Below are 18,337 nucleotides of genomic sequence, written 5' to 3'. Positions count from 1 at the left end.
GAATTTGTAAGGCCTTGGAGTTCCCTTGGCTCTGAGAAGTAGCAAGGAGTGCGTCCGCATGTGGCAACCAAGTCATTCTGTCACTGGAGTGTTTAATACAATTGGCCTAGTAACTATTTTTGCATTAGCACCAGTTAAGCTGTTACTCCTGTCATTTTAGTCACATGACTTTCTTGATTAAAACACCTTCCTGCCCTCTCAATTACTTTTTCCCTTTTTGCCAGCAACTGTTCAATGTAACACGAACTGAGGCTGGAGCACAAACAGCAGATTGCAGCTGTGGATGGCAGCCTCTGAGAGGGGGAGGCTCAGAACAGGAGGGTTGTTTGTAGGGAGGAATCCTAAAGCTTTCCACATAAGCCTGGATTTTCTTCTGTGGAAGCATTTTTTTCAGAGCAGTATTTCTACTGGCATTACTGCTAATGTCAGTTTTGGTAGAGCCTAACAAACAAAAGCAGTTGTTTAAACACCATCCATTTTGGTTTTTCCCCTGATGGCATTAACTGTGATGTGCTGAGTACCCCAGAGTTTGCTTGGAGGGTACCTCTGGAATAGCCAGCTGGGAAGCTCTACCACTTGTGCCTGCCAGATAGAATTCAGTTCCTTCTTGGAGGTTACTGACTCGCTCTGAGAGGTTCCTGAACCTGAATTCCATAAATATTCCTTGGGATGCAGGTCCATAAGGTTACCCAGGCCCTGAGGTTGTTTTAACTGGATGCAGTTTGAGCAAGATCAGATGGGATGTAATGGGGCTATAATGAAAATCCCTAAGGAAGCTTTCGGGTTTGGCTCTCAGTGACATGGTAAAAACAAGATTACACATCACACAGCACCTCTGTGATCTGAGCTTCTGTCAGATACTGCTCTACTTATGAGTCTCCCTCAGGACCACTCTAAGATGATGTATTCTGGTTAAATATGAGTATTATGTTTTCTGTATGTTGTTCTTTCTGGGCTCAGATGTCTCAAGGCTGATGACCCGGAGCAGTGCAGGCTGACTCCAGGTTTTCCTTTGCTGTTACACCATTTACTGCTGAACTCCACATTTCTGCCTTTCATGGAAGCTGTGGTGTGTCAGGTGATGAGCACTGCCCATCTCTGCAGCTGTCTGGGGTGGCTGTCTGGTATGTCTCCTGGCTCTGTTTGGAGCTGGGCAGGGACCCAGATCATGCCCTTACCTGGTTGTTACCTGGATGACTTTATTAATCCGAGTAAATTCCTGTTGCCATTAGACATGCCCCAATCCCATACACGCTGCATGAAAGTGAGGATTTCTGGGATGTTGCCAGCTTTCCATATAGGGTACCTATGATGCATTAATAGAGCTGATAACAGAGTGCACAGGGCACTTTGCCTCTCTGAGGAGGGTCATTCTGCCTGGCAGAAGAGAGGTCCCCTCTACACCTAAGGATGTGCTGAGCAACATTTTTGTCAAAACACTGGAAACAAAGAGGTGATTTTGCCTCTATGCACCTGGATTTCTCAATTTAAACATAGTTAAAATTAAATACTGGAAGTGAGCAACACTGCTGTGTAAAAGATTGTTGCTGGTACTCCCTGGGTATCCATTTTTTATCCTGAGAAATTAATCCATTTCCTTCCATTCTTTCAGATTGATGATGTATTAAAGCAGATTCCTCAATAATTGGAACTATACTCTGAAATTATTGTGAAGTCTGTAACTTGCTAAAGACAGTTCTTCCCATAACTTACTAACAACAGTTCTTTCATTAAAAAATAATTTCCTTGTTGTGTAGATAGAACTGTGCAGGCAGAGGGCTCATGAAAAATGTACTGGATTTCCTTTATGCAGCATTTAATTTATATTGGGGGACATTGCAATACTCACCAGTTCGTAACTTACATTTTGTACCTTTATGTTGCATTATCATTGAGAAACTTGCTGCTGTCTGCAGTGAACTAATTTAAGATTATTATACAGCCAGTAGCAAACTTTTCACACTTTTTTTAAAAACTTATTTAGGAATTTCCACCTTCCTTTCTAGTTACGTTAAGTAAAATTGTTATTCATGGGCACTGGTGTCTTTTTATAGCTTTATTCATTGGACTGAACCATTATTTTCTTAAATGTTTTCAAAAAGCAGCATATCTGAGGGGTTGTCTTAAAGCCATGCAAAATATCTGGCTTTTAAAACTGGTTTATTTCTCATTTTATCAATCTTACTTCATGACGGAATTCTACAGCTAGCACAGTTCAGTTCCCTCACCATTCTGTAATCACAGCACTGTTTCAGGTTGCCAGAACTAACTGAAATACTTGTTTTTTTCCAAAGGTCTCGAGTTTCATTAGAGAACAGGCACATGAACGGTTCCAAATGATAGTTATTTCCCTGAAGGAAGAGTTTTATTGCAAGGCAGATGCATTGATTGGAGTGTGTCCTGAGGTAATAATTAATTACGGTTAAATAATGCACATGGGGTTGTTGAGGTGCTGGGTCACACCTGAAGTGTTGCTCCAGTGAGTCATGCACACAGTTGGTGACACACTGGGTGTGTCCTGCTGTGCAGGTACTGGCTCCGGGGAACATCCTTTGGGGAACTCAAGCTCATGCTTGTATCTCATAGTTATGAAATGCTTATTTCAAGTACCAGAAGTGTATTACATGGTGTGATCCTCCCTCTTCCCAGCACGATGATATTATGTTTAGCCAAGTCCTGACCCTGGATCTTACAGAGTACCCAGAGGGGGAAGAGCAGGACACAGCAGAGAAGCCGAGCCGCAGTTCTGTCTTTGAATAGCACATGGATGGTGTCAGAGCCAGGTGACAGCAGGAACTGGGTTCACAGCTGACTGTTGCAAACCTGAGTTTGAATGTGGTTCTTAAAAGTTGACAGGGAAATGTTCACTTTTCAAATGAAGCAGTTCTGCAAAATATTAAGGGACTCAGCTGTTACTCCTTGATGCAGTTTTGTTAAGGAGTGAGAGGCCGAGGCTGTTCCTGAGGTGTGCACACTGATACCCAAAGCTTTCTTTCCAAATGTTTTGGCTGTAAGAAGAAGGGCTGCAGGTTCATTTCTGTAAGTACAGTATCCCAAAGAACAAGCCTCTCGCTTTTCTTAGGAAAAGTCCATAGTGCCAGCACACTGTTCAGGTACTCACTGCTCCAGTCAGGACCTTTTGTTGTAGCTGCATTTGCCTTCAGATAGGATTATTTCCTCTTTACTAAAACAGTAAGGTACTGGAATGTGCTCTTGGGTGACTTCTGTGACAACCAGAAAGACTTCAGTCTTCCACTACAACCTTACGCAAGTATTAGTTAACTGTACAAATAAACTTGTGATGCAGCTCTAGAGCTGTGATGTAACCTTGAAAAATTTCACCTCTGAGGTATTTCAGTTTGCACAGAAGTGGAAAGAATGAGGCAGATGCTATAGAGCCACCAGCCTTATAAAAATGTATTGGTTGGTTATTATGCAGTTGTCCCAGTACACTCAAGTTATTTCGCTGGCCGTTTTTCATCTAAGCAGCAAAGTAATGAAGTTGGGTATAAAAAACTGAAAGCTGGAATCACTTTATCTGGCTTATGTTCCACCTCTGTGTGTGCTGACATGTTCCCCTTGGTTTGTAGTTGTTCATAATAATTATATATTGTGTTCACAGAGCAGGTTCCTTTTGTCCCATGGGTTGCCTACACATACCTGCCTTGTCTTGTGCTGTGAACCCTGGGCTTGTGCTGGGCCTGTGGGGATCCTGCCTCAGGGAGGAAGAATGTCTGAGCAGGAGTGTTGAGGTGTTTCACAGGAATACAGATGTTCATCCAATACTGGTGTTACTGCTACACAGCATTAAATAAAATAATGTACTCAGAGGTGTGAGTCAGCATCAGTGCCTTAATTCAGAATCCGGTGACAGATGTGTGTGTTAGGAGATAACATAACCCCTCACTCTTCTGCTTTTGAGAATACAATAGATGGGCCTTGAGACAGGAGGCTGCTGGACAAGCTGCAGTTCAGCAGTTGGGAAGAATCACCAGTGCTGGTTGTAAGCTGATCCTTACCAAAGGGAGTGATGGGATTTTCTACTGTGGACCCGAGTTCAAGCACATGATAAGGAGTTGCATGACTTTAGGGTTTAAATAGTGGTAGTAATCAGGGTCATAAATACCTCAGTGCAAATGATGGATTTTGCTGCAGCTTGAAGCAACAGGTGAAGTGTTCTGAGCTGATCATCAGGATCTACAAGAACCTGACTAGTCACTTTCCAAAGCAGCCAGGTCATGCTGACTGCAAAAGCATATGTTAGAGGGTAGTCTCACAGATAACACTCTGTGTTGCTGAAAGACAATTTTCAGAAGTGATTTTGCTGTAAATAGACTCTCTCAGAGGACCGGGGTGGCTGTGGGCTGCCTGAAGTCCTGCAGGAGCACAGCAGCATCCTAACAGCACACCTCACTGAAGTTTTTTGTCCCAGGGAACTGCAGGAGTTGGTTGTGTGACAAGGGAGTAAAGACCTGCCAAACCACAGTTCAGAGAGAAAAGTCACCTGTCAGACCCACCCCTTGCCTTCCCTGTAAAACCCCAATACAGTGTGACCTGCTCTCAGAAGGTGTTAACAGAAATCTTAGGAAACAGCCACAGGGAAACCAGACAGGAGCAATCCTTCAGCCCTGCCAGGTACACCTGTGCTGGCATCAGCACAAGGAACAGCCCTGGACATGCTCTCCTGCAGCCACTGAGGTGAGAGCCAGCTGACTGGAAAGCTACACATGATTACAAGTGCTGGCAGCTGCAGTGGGAATTGTGTCTTGCTGTCAAGATGATACAGGTGGAGGAAATACTATGTACTGCTGGGCCTTACCTTCACCCTTGGAGCAGTTCAGCCAAAGGCAAACTTACTAGGAATTATCTGCAGATGGCTCCTTTTGATACTGATTGGGTTTCATTTCACTGCAGGACTCTGTTACCTGCGGTCCAAGAACAGTCTGTGCTGTAACAATATTTAAAACATTTCCACAGGAACCCACTGCAGAGAGGTCAGGGAGCACCTGCCCTGCAGTCTGTCCCTGCACTGTTCCAGCCCTTCCTCCCCAGGTGATCTTGTGCCTTACCACACAAAGGAAAACAAATCCTCATGCCAAAAGTGGAAAGCAGGTGGGTCATCAGGCTGTGGGTTCCATAAATGTGGAACATCACTGTTCCTCAGGACTTGGGGATCAGAGACGGAAGCCTGCATGACCCCTGAAGAATCCAGCAACCCACCTTCAGTTCAGCCAATGGGAGAACTGAAACCCCTTTGTTTCAAAAGCAGGTGTGCCAAGAAGCACTTTTGACAGATTCAAATGTGTGGCTTCACCTGGGGAAGAGTTTGGTCCAAGTTGCTTCATGTAGAGGCAAAGAGAAGTTACATCTGCTTCTATCTGACCCTGCAGGTCCTGCCTGAGTGGTCTGGCAGTGCCAGGGGAGTGACTCATTTGACTCTCAAGCTTTACACACACAACACATTTACAGCTTTAGGAAAGAAAAAGCTAGTATGTACAATTTTATTCCACTTAAAACCATGGAAATACCAGCTCAAAACTTTCCACGCAGCAGATGTAAAACACCTACTGTTAAAAAGCTTCTGGGGTGGGCCTTGGGCGTTTGGGATTTTTTCATTCAAGAGTGGGTATATCATTATCTGACTGCTTGATCCTCTTGGGAGAATCAGTGCTGTTTTCTCCTAACTTCCTTTTAGCACAGTCCACACACGAAGTTCCTGGGGTGGGAGAGGGGAAAGAAAACAAATTAATATTGCTACATCCATGTGTTTGGTGTACTTTTTATTACAAGCATCAGCTATTGAGATAAACACAATCCTGGTCCCCTGAGGTTCTTGTATTTGGATTCTGAAGAGGTTCTTGTATTTGGATTCTGAATTACCTGTAACATTAACCCTGCTAAAAGTCTGGGCTCAAGCTCTCCCCCCAAAACTGATGTCTAGTACTCTCACAAGCAACAGGGACTCAGCTCAGGATCCAGCTGCCTTTTGCCAAAGATAATTTAACACCTGTGGAGCTCACACATGAGTCTAGATCCCTTATTCAAAGGCCCCAGCTTGAGCTGGAGGGTTGAAATAGACTAATCCAGTGGTCCCAACCTGAACCATTCCTGAAGTCTGCAATAAAAATCCTTGGTGTAAACTGCTGTTGGAAGTACATAAAACGCGTAACTGGAAAGGAACATAAATGGAACAGAAATTCTTTCAAAACCATAACATTCACTTAAAACTCCAGATAGATTTTGTGGGATATTACACACAATAATCCTCTTGAGGTTTTTTACTTGGTCTGTATTCCAAGATAACAGGTAAAACTAAGGATGGTGCTAACAAGTTAGTAAAGGAGGGACTGTTAAGAGGGATGTTAAGAGGGGCTGGAATAAATTGTACTCAAGTTTTTTGTTTCTCTTCCGCTTATTTGTATTTTATTGAAAATGGGATTTATGAAGTCAGTTGAGAGACAGGTAAGTGTAAAATCCCATTGAAATTACAAAACTAATTTCTGACTTCACACCTGCACACAAGTGTCTTGGACCTCTTGTGTACTTTTTGATTATGACAGAGCAGGGGTTTCACCTCCCGCACTGCCAAAGGCCCTTACATGCATTACCAAATGATACTTCTGTATAATTTTGATATTGGCTGCAGCAGCCCAGATCTCTCAGGATTGGAATCTTTTTGTTTCAGAGGGAAGTTTTGCTATATTTTTTCCATCAACTGGAATGTATTATTGCATGACTTATTCACAGAAATACCACACCACCACCTGAACAGCTCAGCTGAAAAATCGCCCAGTACCACACAACTGAGATTCACTCTTCCTGGCCTCCTTAAGGAAGGCTTTTGGAACAGAAACCTGTGTTTGGAAATCTAAGCCAAAAATCTCATTGACTTTAGTATTACCTCGGAGTACTCTGGTGAATATTAGTAACTATTTATATATATTTTCTATAGCTTTTACGTGCTATCATTTGTCATTTGATAGACCTGAAAAGGCCTTCAGTTACCTGCTGATAGGCAGAAAGAAAACCAGAGAGTAAAAAGAGAGCATTCAGCAAACTTTCAGAGCTCTCCGAAGTAATTATTTAATTACTTTGGAAATAAGAGGGGTATTTTTCTTGTGTTGGTAGGATTATGGAACTTCTGTGAAAATAAAAACATTACTTACCCAAGAGTGTTGTGCTGTCCACCCGATCAGCATCTAGAGAAGTGTGAGAGACATCAGCAACACACATGAGCATCCAGGAAGTTTTTATACTCTTACGCACCATCCCAAAACAGCAAGGTTGTATTTAGAATCCCAGAATGGTCTGGGTTGGAAGGGATGTTAAGGCCTATCCAGTTCCACCCCCTGGCATGGTCAGGGACACCTTCCACTATCCCAGGTTGCTCTAAGCTCCATCCAGTGTGGCCTTGAACACTTCCAGGGATGGGGCAGCCACAGCTTCTCCAGACAACCTTTGTCAGGGCCTCCCCACCCTGATCATTAAAAAATGTCCTCTTGAATCACATCTATGCCGTTTCGGTTTAAAGCCATTCTCCCTCATCCTATCCCTACATGCCCTTGTCCAAAAGTCCCTCTCCAGCTCTCTGGGAACCCCTTTAGGCACTGGAAGGCTGCTGTAAGATCTCCCTAGAGCCTTCTCTTCTCCAGGCTGAACACGCCCAGCTCTCACAGCCTGTCTCCAAAGCACAGGTACTCCAGCCCCTGATCATCTTTGTTGCCCACCTCTAGACCCACTTCCAGCAGCTCCACATCCTTCTGATGTTGAGGACCGCCGGGCTGGAGGCAGCTCTGCAGGTGGGGTCTCACCTGAGCAGGGCAGAGGAGCAGAACCCCCCCTCCTCTGCTGCCCGTGCTGGGGGCTCAGCCCAGCACAGGGAGGTTTCTGGGATGGGGCCTGTCCAGCTCTCACCCACCAGCACCCCCAAGTCCTCCCCAGGGCTGTTCTATCTGCTCATCCCCAGCCTAGATTTGTGCTTGGGATGGCCCTGACCCAGTTGCAGGACCCTGACCTTGCTGAACTTGGTGATTGCACAGCCCTACCTCTCCAGCCTATCAAGGTCCCTATGGATGTGACCCCTTCCCTACAACCACAGCGCTCAGCTTGCTGTCATCTGCTGAGGACACACTCGAGCTCACTGTCCACATCCCCCTCAAAGCCATTACAAGGTCCTGGTCCTAACACAGACTCCTGGAGGACACAACTTGTCATCAGTTTCCATCCACACATAAAACCACTGACTACAGCCCTGAGTGTAACCATCCAGCCCATTTTTACCCATATCCCCCAAGTCTTCCCTTTTTTCCCTTTTTAAAAATGGGGGTTAGGTTTCTTCTTTTCCGGTTGATGCCATGATGATTTTTTGCCTTTTCTTTTATACCCCTGTTATTTACCTTTTTATAGCTTTTGTATTCTTAGTGTTTTTTAGCCTACATTCTTAGACGTATTTTGTCAAGCTAGGAGACTAAACATCTCAGAAGCCTCGTAGTTAGGGATCAGTGTGCCCCAGACACCAAGGTCCTCTCCAGAACACATTCTGTAAACTAAGATAAAACCATGCAGGGGAAGGTTCCTTGGGGAGGGGGGCTCACTCGAGCCTCTCATTAGAGAATCTTTGATAGAAATGCTAATTAATAAGACCTATAATGTTATACGAGATCTATTGTGGGTGTGCATTGAGGTGTGCATTGAGGTGTGCATTGAGGTGTGCATTTCGGCGCACTCCACCTGGACGTGGTGCACCTGAGGATCCTTAAAATAAATATAGAAGTAAAATCCCTTTTTTCCTTCTAACCGTGTTTGATTCTTGATTTTAAGATCAGGAAAAGGCATCACAGTCAGTGGGAACTTCCCCAGTTGACACAGTTTTTCAAATAATATGGCTTAGCAACTTCATCATGGTTTAGCAGATTGAGAATTCTACCAGGACATGACTGGTGCAGCCCAGGCTACTTCCAACCCTGACCTCAGGTCCAGCTGAGCCTCTCCTCTGCTCCTCTGAGGCTCTCCATCACCTCTCCTAGGAAGTGGTCTTCAACGCATTCCAGGATTCCTGGACTGCTTGCAGTTTGCTGTGTTCCTTTTCCAGTGAGTGTCCAGGGGCCTGTAGTCCCCAATCTGCATCAGGGCCTGCATTTCTCATTTCTTTCATATAACCCTTTTAACAAACTCCTCCTGCTATATTTTAGAAGGGAGATTGTAAATAGGCACAAAAAACCCAAACCCTGACAGTTTGTGATGTACAGAGTAGTTCAGCACACCTGAAAATGGTTCTGTTTGGGATCTCGACTTGTAAATGACATCAAGAGATTTTCAAGTCTGAGTAAGGTCCCTCTTCTTGCAAGTCTGATGCAAACAAACTGCAGACAAACTTCTTGAAATCTCAATGGTGCGGTAAATATTTTTTTCTAGCCTTCATGGCAAGAATAACATAATGCAGTCTAACTGGAATATCATCAGGTCACAAAAATCGGGATAATAATTCAGGCATGCACTTTTCAGGGAAAAGGTTCCACTTATGCACCACCTGGGGATAATTTTAGACAAATCAGTTTCACTGAAATGATAAATAAAAGAGCTGTCGAACAGCAATTCTTCCCAAGGTCATTTAGTTATTGTTCTCTGGATAAACCAAAACGGAACTGTCCTTGTTTGGAATACATTAAAGAAATCTCTTTCCTTAGACATACAGTTCTTTCTCTTCGTTCTCTTCACAACCCTAACTGTACTAAGCCAAACACTTATTGGATGCACTGACTTAATTTCCCATTCTATGCTCAGTCAGATATTGTGGCTCAACCAGCTTATCCCACCAGTTAATCCCTTCAATTCTCTTAGGTTTTTTTCCTGACAAGTCAGATTTCTGATAATGTAATACTCAATAAGCTGAAGTAGTTCACATCATAAATACATGTTAACATCTTTAACAAATACTAACAAATAGGCAAATTCAGAATTCAAGATTAAATTTGCAAGAATCCACAGACCTCCAAAATCCACAGATTTCAAAAAAAACCATCTAGTTACAGTTTGGCCACATGCTCCAACTCTGCATGTTCCTCACAAGCAACAAAGCTGCACACGAGGTCAGTGCCTCGAATCAGCTGCAGTGTTCAGGCAGCGCAAACTGCCCAGTACCTGCTCCAGACTGTGCTGTTGAAGAGGCCACATTACCTGGACTTCTCTGCTTGCAGATTTGAGCAGTCAGATCCTGGACATACTCTGGGAATTGTTGGAAGCAGTCCCCATAGGACACCACTTTTATTCCATGCAGCAGCATATCTGCCTGGAGCTTAAAAAAGTGGTCTTCGTTTTCTTTAAGCACCAACATGTAATGTTCTAGATCCACTTTGTTCTTTACTGTGTAAAGAAAAAGAGCTTGGAATATCTGGTCACGCAGAGTCTCTCCACAACCCAAAAACAAAAAAGACTTGGTTCGGTACAAGTTCTGAAGAACTTCCTGTGAAGGAATAGAAACACAGAAGAGCCACACTTACTTGAGCAGACAAAAGGTCAGAACTTCTAAAATACATCAGCCAGAGAAGGGACCAGCAGAGCAGAACCTCACTAGTGAACTGACAAAAGTAAATGTTTTAGGATCAGGCTAAACTGACATTTTATAACCATTGCTCCTACACAAAAGAAAAAAAAATGAAAAAAAAAGGAAAAATTATCATACAAAATTGGGAGTTGGAATAAGATGATCTTTTGGTCACTTCCAACCCAAGCCATTCCATGGAATGTAAGTGTTGCCAGTAAGGGAATTTAAATCAAAAGAATTAGGATGACAGACTATTGGGTTCCCGTTAGGTCAATCTCTAAATAAGGAAAATGAATATTCTTGACCAAATGTTTTGACTTCCTATGACAGCTAAGATGACATTAAATCCAGGATCCAGAGCTGGTAACAGTTTAAAACCCTAAGAAACCTAGCAATCGTATGATGATGAATCCTTGTCCTGGTGTTCAGTATTTTAAGGCTCCTGTTCTTTCCAAAGATAAATACAAACTGTGATATCCAGCTGAGGGGTTTGATTGTGATTTACACAGCCACAGCACCCAAGGGCACAGACTGCCTTTGCAACAGAGCCACCTTTCTGAAAAATTCTGAATAATTCCTCTGGGCCCCAAGTATTTAATTTATATGGTGCAACAGAGCCTTCGGTATCTTGTCTGCAGTCATTACAAGAAAACTGTTAGGCAAAACACAGTCAAAATTTTAAAGATCACACAAACCATGACTTCAGGATCTTGAGTGACATCTTTATATCCCGAGGGATCAAGCACCATTCCACAGGGGTCTGTATATAAGCCGTGAATATGAAGAACTCCATATTTTACGTGGCCTCTTGCCCACTGAAGAACCTAAAGCACATCATGCAAGATGCATCCTTTTGTTATAATATGCCACACTCACCATGAATCCACAAAACTATACAGCTGAACTGACTTATAAACCACTTAAAGCAGAAACAACTCCTTTTGCACCTTCCTACAGCAAGAGATTGTAATGACTAATTACATAGCTCACTTTAAATTGTAACAAAGAGGTGATGGCTAATGCTGCAGCTGTCTCTGGCTTTTTGGGTTAAACAGCCAGTCAACCAAGAAGCAAGTTCCAGCAGCACTGACAGAAAAGGTATGAACAGCAAATTAACTATCAACCAGGTGAAATTCTATTTGGGGTTTTAACAACGACTTTACATAAGTTAAATAAATTGTGGGTTTTTTCCAGTAAATGGCAGGGAACTGGTTAACAAACATGTCACTGAAATTCTCCTTGGTAACTGTAACCAGATTATTCAGTATAAAGAGATATGTAAAAGAAATGTCTGGGCATCTGCTGTAGATTACAGACATGCTTTACCAATTAACAACTTTTAGTCTTGACTCTTTAAACAGGAAAACATCTTCCAGTGCAGCTTATGTGCTGGTTTGTCATATATTAAGTCTAACAATTTTACTGCTCTCAATCGTACCTTATCCTTATCTTTAAGGTCTAAAGAGTCCATAGGTTTACCCTGTTGCTGACCGAATATTTCAAGCAGATTATCATAGTTTGTAGTCAGAACCATTGTGCCTCTGTCCATGAGCCTCAGGATGGATTGCAGAACCACAGGGTTCTGAATGTGTTGTTCTAAATTATCAAACACCTCCATTAAGCAATCCTGGAAGAAGTTGGGCTTCGCGTCCCCAGTACGCTGAGGAAAGAGAAGAGGAACATTCCATCAGGCCCATGTGCTACGTTACAACTGCCTCCCACAGGAACCCACGCCATCTGGCTACTGAATGCCAAAACATTTCTCTAAAAGAGGGCTTGAACAGTACCAAATCAAATCTCAATTTGTTCCAGTGCTCTTGCCTCTACTTAGTGTAGCTCCAAACAATTGTTTTAGTTTCTCAAGAGAGCTTGTAATACAGACACAATAAAGCAACACTAAAGTTAGCTTACCCTGGATTCAGACACATCAGTATTTTATAGGTATTCAGCTATTCAATATATCCTGGATATCCCTGGGATATACCATTAAGGGGAGGGGGAGGCTGCAGGTGTTCTGTTTTTTCATTCCTCGTTCAGAAAACTTTATTAAATCTGCTACAAACACATGCAGACAACCTTACTGTCCCACTGGGCCTGGAGAGAGGCTCACCCCAGCCTACACTTAGCACTATGTCTGTCACCCAGATTATTTCAGCTAGAAGGAAGACTTGGCAAAGGTCCTAACACAGTTTGTAAACCTCTGGAAACTCAGATGGATGGCTGAGACTGGGCATGCATGGGCTGTCCTCAGGGAAGCGTGAGCTGCACCAGTGATTCACAGTGTGTGGCCCAAGGCTCAAGGCCTACCTGTACTTTCAGGGTCACTCCAGTTATAGCCACAAATCTAGAAATTCTTCTTTCACTTCTCAGAAACATTATAGCAAATACTTAATAGTCAGAACTCTTGTTTGCATTAATTCTGATGAATGCTAACTTATACTAAAACTCAAGAGATTTTTTTAGCCTCTCCAAAATGTACAATGTGCTGTATGATTACCCACAAAATTTCCATTTTTACCAGAAAAAATTCAACTTTTGGAAGTCGTGTTTCCTTAGAACAAAAGTACATAGTAGTTTTAGAAATTAACATAGGTTATAAACATACTCACTGGTGACATCTTCCTGATGAGATCATGTGCAACCACAAGCAGGTCTCTCTCTTTGATTACTTTCTTTCGGAATTCAGCGACATCCCCCGGGTGCAACACCTCCAGCTGCTCAGCTGCTCCAAGGACAGCCTCAATGCAGCTTCTCCAGGAGCAGAGTGCCGGGATTCCTGGGGCTACTGCAGCACTCACCCCCGTCCCAATTACCAGGAGAAGGTCCTGAGGCTGCTTTCTTACAAGACTTTTTAAGAATTTTCTTGAACACAGAAAACAAAAGTGCTCATTGTTCATGGCGCATTTCCTGGCTTGCCTGAAGAGCTCAGGGACTGACTCCAGAAGTTTATCTGAGCCATTAAAGCTTCTGCAAAACACCAACCAACCAGCAGGAACAGAGTTCTCTGTTCCTACACAACAAGATGAGATGGGCAGCCACAGAAGCCCACGGCCTCCCCCAAACCAACAATGGCCTTGAAGGCTTTTTGCCATTTCAGACAAGTAAATGTGCATGGTTAATGCCAGCCAAAAAAAGGCAACAACTTCAAATCACTAATATCTCTGAGATCCAAATTGACAATTGCCACTGGGCCAGCCAAACACCATTTCCAATGAAATCTTGAAAAAAGTAGGCAAAAGATTGTCCATAACTGAATTAATACATGTGCGATAGAAAGGAAGTAGAACTATTTCAAAGGGACAAGTCACAGTATTTCAAGAAAATAAATTCTGGGGGGTTTTTTGGGAAAAAGTGGAATATTTTGTTCTCATTTATGGTCACTGTAGGATATGTGAACATAGCAGTCATGCTGGTTCAGATGAACAGTTCATCCAACACACTATTTAGACATTACTACCCACAGATCCTTCTCGGAGGTGTGTTGGTGTTACATCCATAGTTGCTGCACAAACCAGCACAGGGAACTGTGAGGAAAATCTGTCTTTCATGATTACTCAGAAAAGAAGTGAAAATGCATATAAACCATACAGTAAAATCATTTCTGTACAAACAAGGATTTCAGTAGTACAGAACCTCAGAACTCCCCTGACTTTCCAAGCTACCTTTACAGATTTTTAGTTCCTGGTAACATGGTAATAAGGATGATTAACACCTCTTATTTCACAATCATCTGAAACTACCTAGGTCAAACTATGGTGTTCGACTTGAAATGGCCTCAGGCAAAGCAATGAACATGTAGATGTGATTGCCAGCTAGTGCCTACAAGTTCGTGCTTGATGACCCATGCCTTCCTGCTACATTTAGCCCAAATTGTTTCCTCTCATTATTTACTCGTACTAAACAATTTAAGTGAGCATGAAGTACTTGGTCAGTGAAGAAACTACCGGGATAATTTCAAGTTTTCAGGCATGATGTTGTTCTTGTATTCGATATTCAGTAGTTTATTCCCAATGTGATTTCAGATTTTCATTAAGAGAAAGTTTTGTATCAACTCTAGAACACAAGTTACCTGAATTTCTGCTCACTTCTAGCTGTGGCTCCTTCTGGTGAATCCATCTCTGAGCCCTGAATAAAACAGAAAGCAAAATAATTCTTAATGCTTCTACCTTAGAAAAAGCCGAAATCAAAATCAGATGTATTACTGTTGATTTTTTCTCTTTATTCCTACCAACTTATAATATCAAGACTCCATGTGTCACATTCCAATGAAGCAAGGCACTGATGGAAACAAACCTGCCAAAGGACAAGTGCACAAACCCAGCACAGCTCCAGTTAAGCTTCCAAATGCCATAGGACTGAGAAAACACAGATGCAGCTATTCATGCAGCTACAAAATACTTGTGTCTAAATTCAAGATAAAATTTAGCACACCCACTAAAACTTTAAGTCATTTCAAGTCAATTAAGGAGTTTCTTGATTTTATTTTTTTCATAAAAATCAGTTGTTTCAATCCAGTTTGTGGAAACCAGACTTCCACATGACATCCTGATCATGAGAAGCCCTCTGAGAGCCACCTGGCTACATGACCAGACTGCAGGGTATGCCAGATTTTATTTAAAATACTTGCTGAGAAAAAAATAACTTATTTCTGTATCATCTATTATGTTTTATGTCTGAAGTACAAGAAAGACTGCATCTTGGCAGGAGAACTGGCTATGGGATCATTACTAGAAACACCCAAGTTTCATTACATGGGTTAGTTTTTTTATGAGGATGTATTTTTTGTTTGGCTTGAGACACAGTTTTTGGTGGTGGTGATGGCAAACTGCAGTCCCTAATCCCTCAAATAAATATTGTGCCAGAGCCTAGGGCTCCTAAGGTAGTTGCCAGCTCTTGTGTTCGTGTGCTAGAAGCTAATTTGGAAGCAGGAGGCTCCAAGTTTCAAGATCATTTAACTAACAAAAACACCAACAAAAAAACCACCCACAAAAGAAAAAACAAACCACCCCGCAAAAAAACCCAAAAAACCCTCAACAAACCAAACTAAACTTTAAAAACCCACAAACATCCCAACCAACCAACTCCAACCCAACACAAAAAAGCCAAAACAAACCTCCCCTGCAAAAAAACCTCAAAAAAACCTCAACCCCCCCCAAAAAACCCCAACAACAACAAAAGAAAAAGAAATCAAACAAACAAATACCCACCCACCCAACCCCCCCACAAAAAAAAACCAAACCAATACCAACAACAACAACAAAAACACCACCAAAAAAACCCAAACTCCAGCCCACCCTCCCCCCGCCCCCAGGGTGTCTTTCAGGTGGAAAAATCTTTTCTTGTTGTAATATTTATTTTCTCTGTATTCCCTTCCCTGACCAACAGTATCCTATGGAGGTGCCCCACTGTCATCATTAGCACATCCAAAAATCAGGACAATAATCTGTCTAGGACAAACCACTTTAAAATCACACAGAATCATCAAGGCTAGCAGAAACCTCCCAGATCATCATGGCCATCACCCCAGCATCACCATAATCACCCTAAACCATGCCCCCAGGCACCACAAGATTCCTTCACACATGGGAACATTATGAGTGCACAATGCAAAAACAACACAGGGAGGAAGGGCAACTTATTTTTGTGGAAAATATCGTTTTTATTTTTAACCCCATCCAAGAAAGCTTTATTAATTACCACTCCCCAATTTTAATAAAAGCATCTCACCACGGGCTGCTGTCAATACCAACATTTCAGACCTTGCTGTTTCTTTTTAGCTCCTAAAGTTGCTTCCTGGAAGGCGCAGCCGTGCAAGGAAGTGGGAGCAATGATCCCCCAATCCTCACAGCGAAATGGCTGCGATAAGCGATGGAGGTCAAATCTCCCCGTGGTTCGAGTACTGGGAACTACTCCGGAACATCCTCTGGCGCTGACCACAGGTGTGGGCAGCTCCTTTTCAAACAGGGTTTCCTCACGGCAGGCTGGAAGTAGGAGCCCACTGTGATCCAGGGATGCCTGACAGCCGGGATGGGAGCTGGGTCCTTACTCCAAACACAACGAGGGGACATCGAAACAACTTCTAATCTCACATTTTTCCTGCTCAACACACTCAGTTTTTATCAGTGAAATAAGAGCTCCATTCACCGACTGAAACTCCAGGTCACTGGGCTGACTCGACGAAGCGCGTGTTTCCAGACACTTTTGTATCTGAAATCAGCCTAAAACGTTCAACCTACAGGCAGCCGCGGGAAAAGGAATGCCCCGTCCCGAGCCCGCCGATTGCCTCTGAGACGCCGGGAGCAGGAGCCCGGGCTGGATAGCGGCTCCGGCCGGCCCCGATTCCCTGTCTGCTTCCGGGAGTGACCCTGACGGCTTCCGGGAGCCGAGCCTTCCCCGCCGCGCGGGAAACAGCCGCCCCGACACCGAGGTTCCGCGCAGCTCCGAAATGCAGATTTCAATTAAAATCTGCTCCCAAACCGCGGCCGTTCCGCTAAAACCCCCCTGGGGGGTGGGCGGCGGGGAGACGAACAGGTCTGTCCCCTAGGCCCCGGTCCGAGAGCGTGCATGGGACCGGCCGCGGCTCCCTAAAAGCACTGAAAACCTCTGAGAGGCAAGAATATACACCTGCGGGTCTGTGTGAAATACAGCAGTCAAGTCTTACTTACAGGAGAAAGCGACCTGGTTAACCCGCATATTAAGGAGTTAGTGCCCTGAAAACGTACAGGTGACAGAGGTGTTAAGAGATGAAAAACATCACGGTGAGGAGAATGCAAAACAAAACAAAAAAGAAGGAACAGCAGGAAGAGACGGCAGCGTTACCTCGGACGGCTCTACTGACGGCAAGGCGGGGGTGGCGGGGCTGGCCGAGGCATCATTAGGAGCGATTCTGTGCCGCCGTGACAGCAGGTGGCACAGGTCACCTGGGCACGGTCACCCGCAGGCAGAGCAGGGCAGCCCGGCACTGCACACAGCAGGCTCTCTTCAGCGAGTCACACCGCCCAAGCCAACACCCACAGCGCCTCCTCCCCTCCCAATCTTCTCTCTCTCTCTCTCTCTCTCTCTCTTTTTTTTTTTTTTTTTTTTTTAAGCGTTTAATATCTTAAAGCCAGAGCGTAAAAACTTCCAGGTCCTTCCGCATGGTTTATTCTGGTGTTGGTTAACATTTAGCTCAGCTGCAGCGTTTTTTCCACCAGCAGTCCCACCTCCCTTTGAAGCACTGTGCTTTAATCCTGGCAGTCGGATGGGTAAAGGCTGTAATTGTGTCAAAGGAGGCTGTTACAGACCCGTACCCTCAAATTCCAGTTGCAAGACTGGGTTGAAAATGCATAATTCTCTGGTTTTAGTTCCATAACTGGAGTTTTCAAAACTATGCAGAAGAAATTCCCTGCTGTGAGGCTGGTGAGGCCCTGGCACAGGGTGCCAAGAGAAGCTGTGGCTGCCCCATCCCTGGAAGTGTCCAAGGCCAGGCTGGACGGGGCTTGGAGCAACCCGAGATAGTGGAAGGTGTCCCTTACCATGGCAGGGGGTGGGACTGGATGAGCTTTAAAGTCCCTTCCAATCCAAACCAGTCTGTGATTCCATGATTCTACTCATGATACCATTTTGAAGACCTGAAGTACTTCTTGACATAAGCTTCCCCTTTTCCTTTGTTTCTCTAGTCAGCCACTTCCATTATTTTTGGGTACAGTCAGGACTCACAGGTTTTGCATGTCCATGTGATAGATTTGACCATCATGTTATGTTCATGAAATGCCACAGTTGTATTGATATTCTGGTATAGTTTTAGGAAGAATT

At 43.7% G+C, this 18,337-nt stretch overlaps 2 protein-coding genes across 16 annotated transcripts in view; one reads left to right on the top strand and one right to left on the bottom strand.

Moving 5' to 3' along the window:
* SMC1B (structural maintenance of chromosomes 1B) overlaps positions 1–3,830 on the top strand; it is a 30,697-nt gene extending 26,867 nt beyond the window's left edge. For both annotated transcript variants that reach the window (XM_032105869.1, XM_032105868.1), the window contains exons 24-25: positions 2,295–2,405; positions 2,650–3,830. In XM_032105869.1, coding sequence (XP_031961760.1) covers positions 2,295–2,405; positions 2,650–2,760 — 222 coding nt within the window. In that variant the 3' untranslated portion in view covers positions 2,761–3,830. The remainder of the gene's footprint in view (positions 1–2,294; positions 2,406–2,649) is intronic.
* Positions 1–17,553, bottom strand: part of FAM118A (family with sequence similarity 118 member A) — a 35,759-nt gene extending 18,206 nt beyond the window's left edge. For 2 of the 14 annotated variants that reach the window (XR_004239612.1, XR_004239613.1), the window contains exons 1-7: positions 13,153–14,606; positions 11,982–12,203; positions 11,239–11,367; positions 10,177–10,462; positions 7,167–7,199; positions 5,569–5,716; positions 4,820–4,925 (exon numbers count right to left, since the gene is read on the bottom strand). Coding sequence is in view for 10 of the 14 variants with exons in the window: in XM_032105872.1 (XP_031961763.1) it covers positions 5,613–5,716; positions 7,167–7,199; positions 10,177–10,462; positions 11,239–11,367; positions 11,982–12,203; positions 13,153–13,656 (1,278 nt within the window). In the remaining 4 variants the exon portion in view is untranslated. The other 12 variants (XR_004239610.1, XR_004239611.1, XM_032105873.1 and 9 more) reach the window with 12 other exon arrangements.
* Positions 17,554–18,337: the final 784 nt, after the last annotated feature.

This window comes from Corvus moneduloides, chromosome 4 (assembly GCF_009650955.1).
Source record: "Corvus moneduloides isolate bCorMon1 chromosome 4, bCorMon1.pri, whole genome shotgun sequence".
In the NCBI taxonomy this organism is placed as follows: Eukaryota; Metazoa; Chordata; class Aves; order Passeriformes; family Corvidae; genus Corvus; species Corvus moneduloides.
This window is presented reverse-complemented; position numbering and strand designations above follow the sequence as displayed.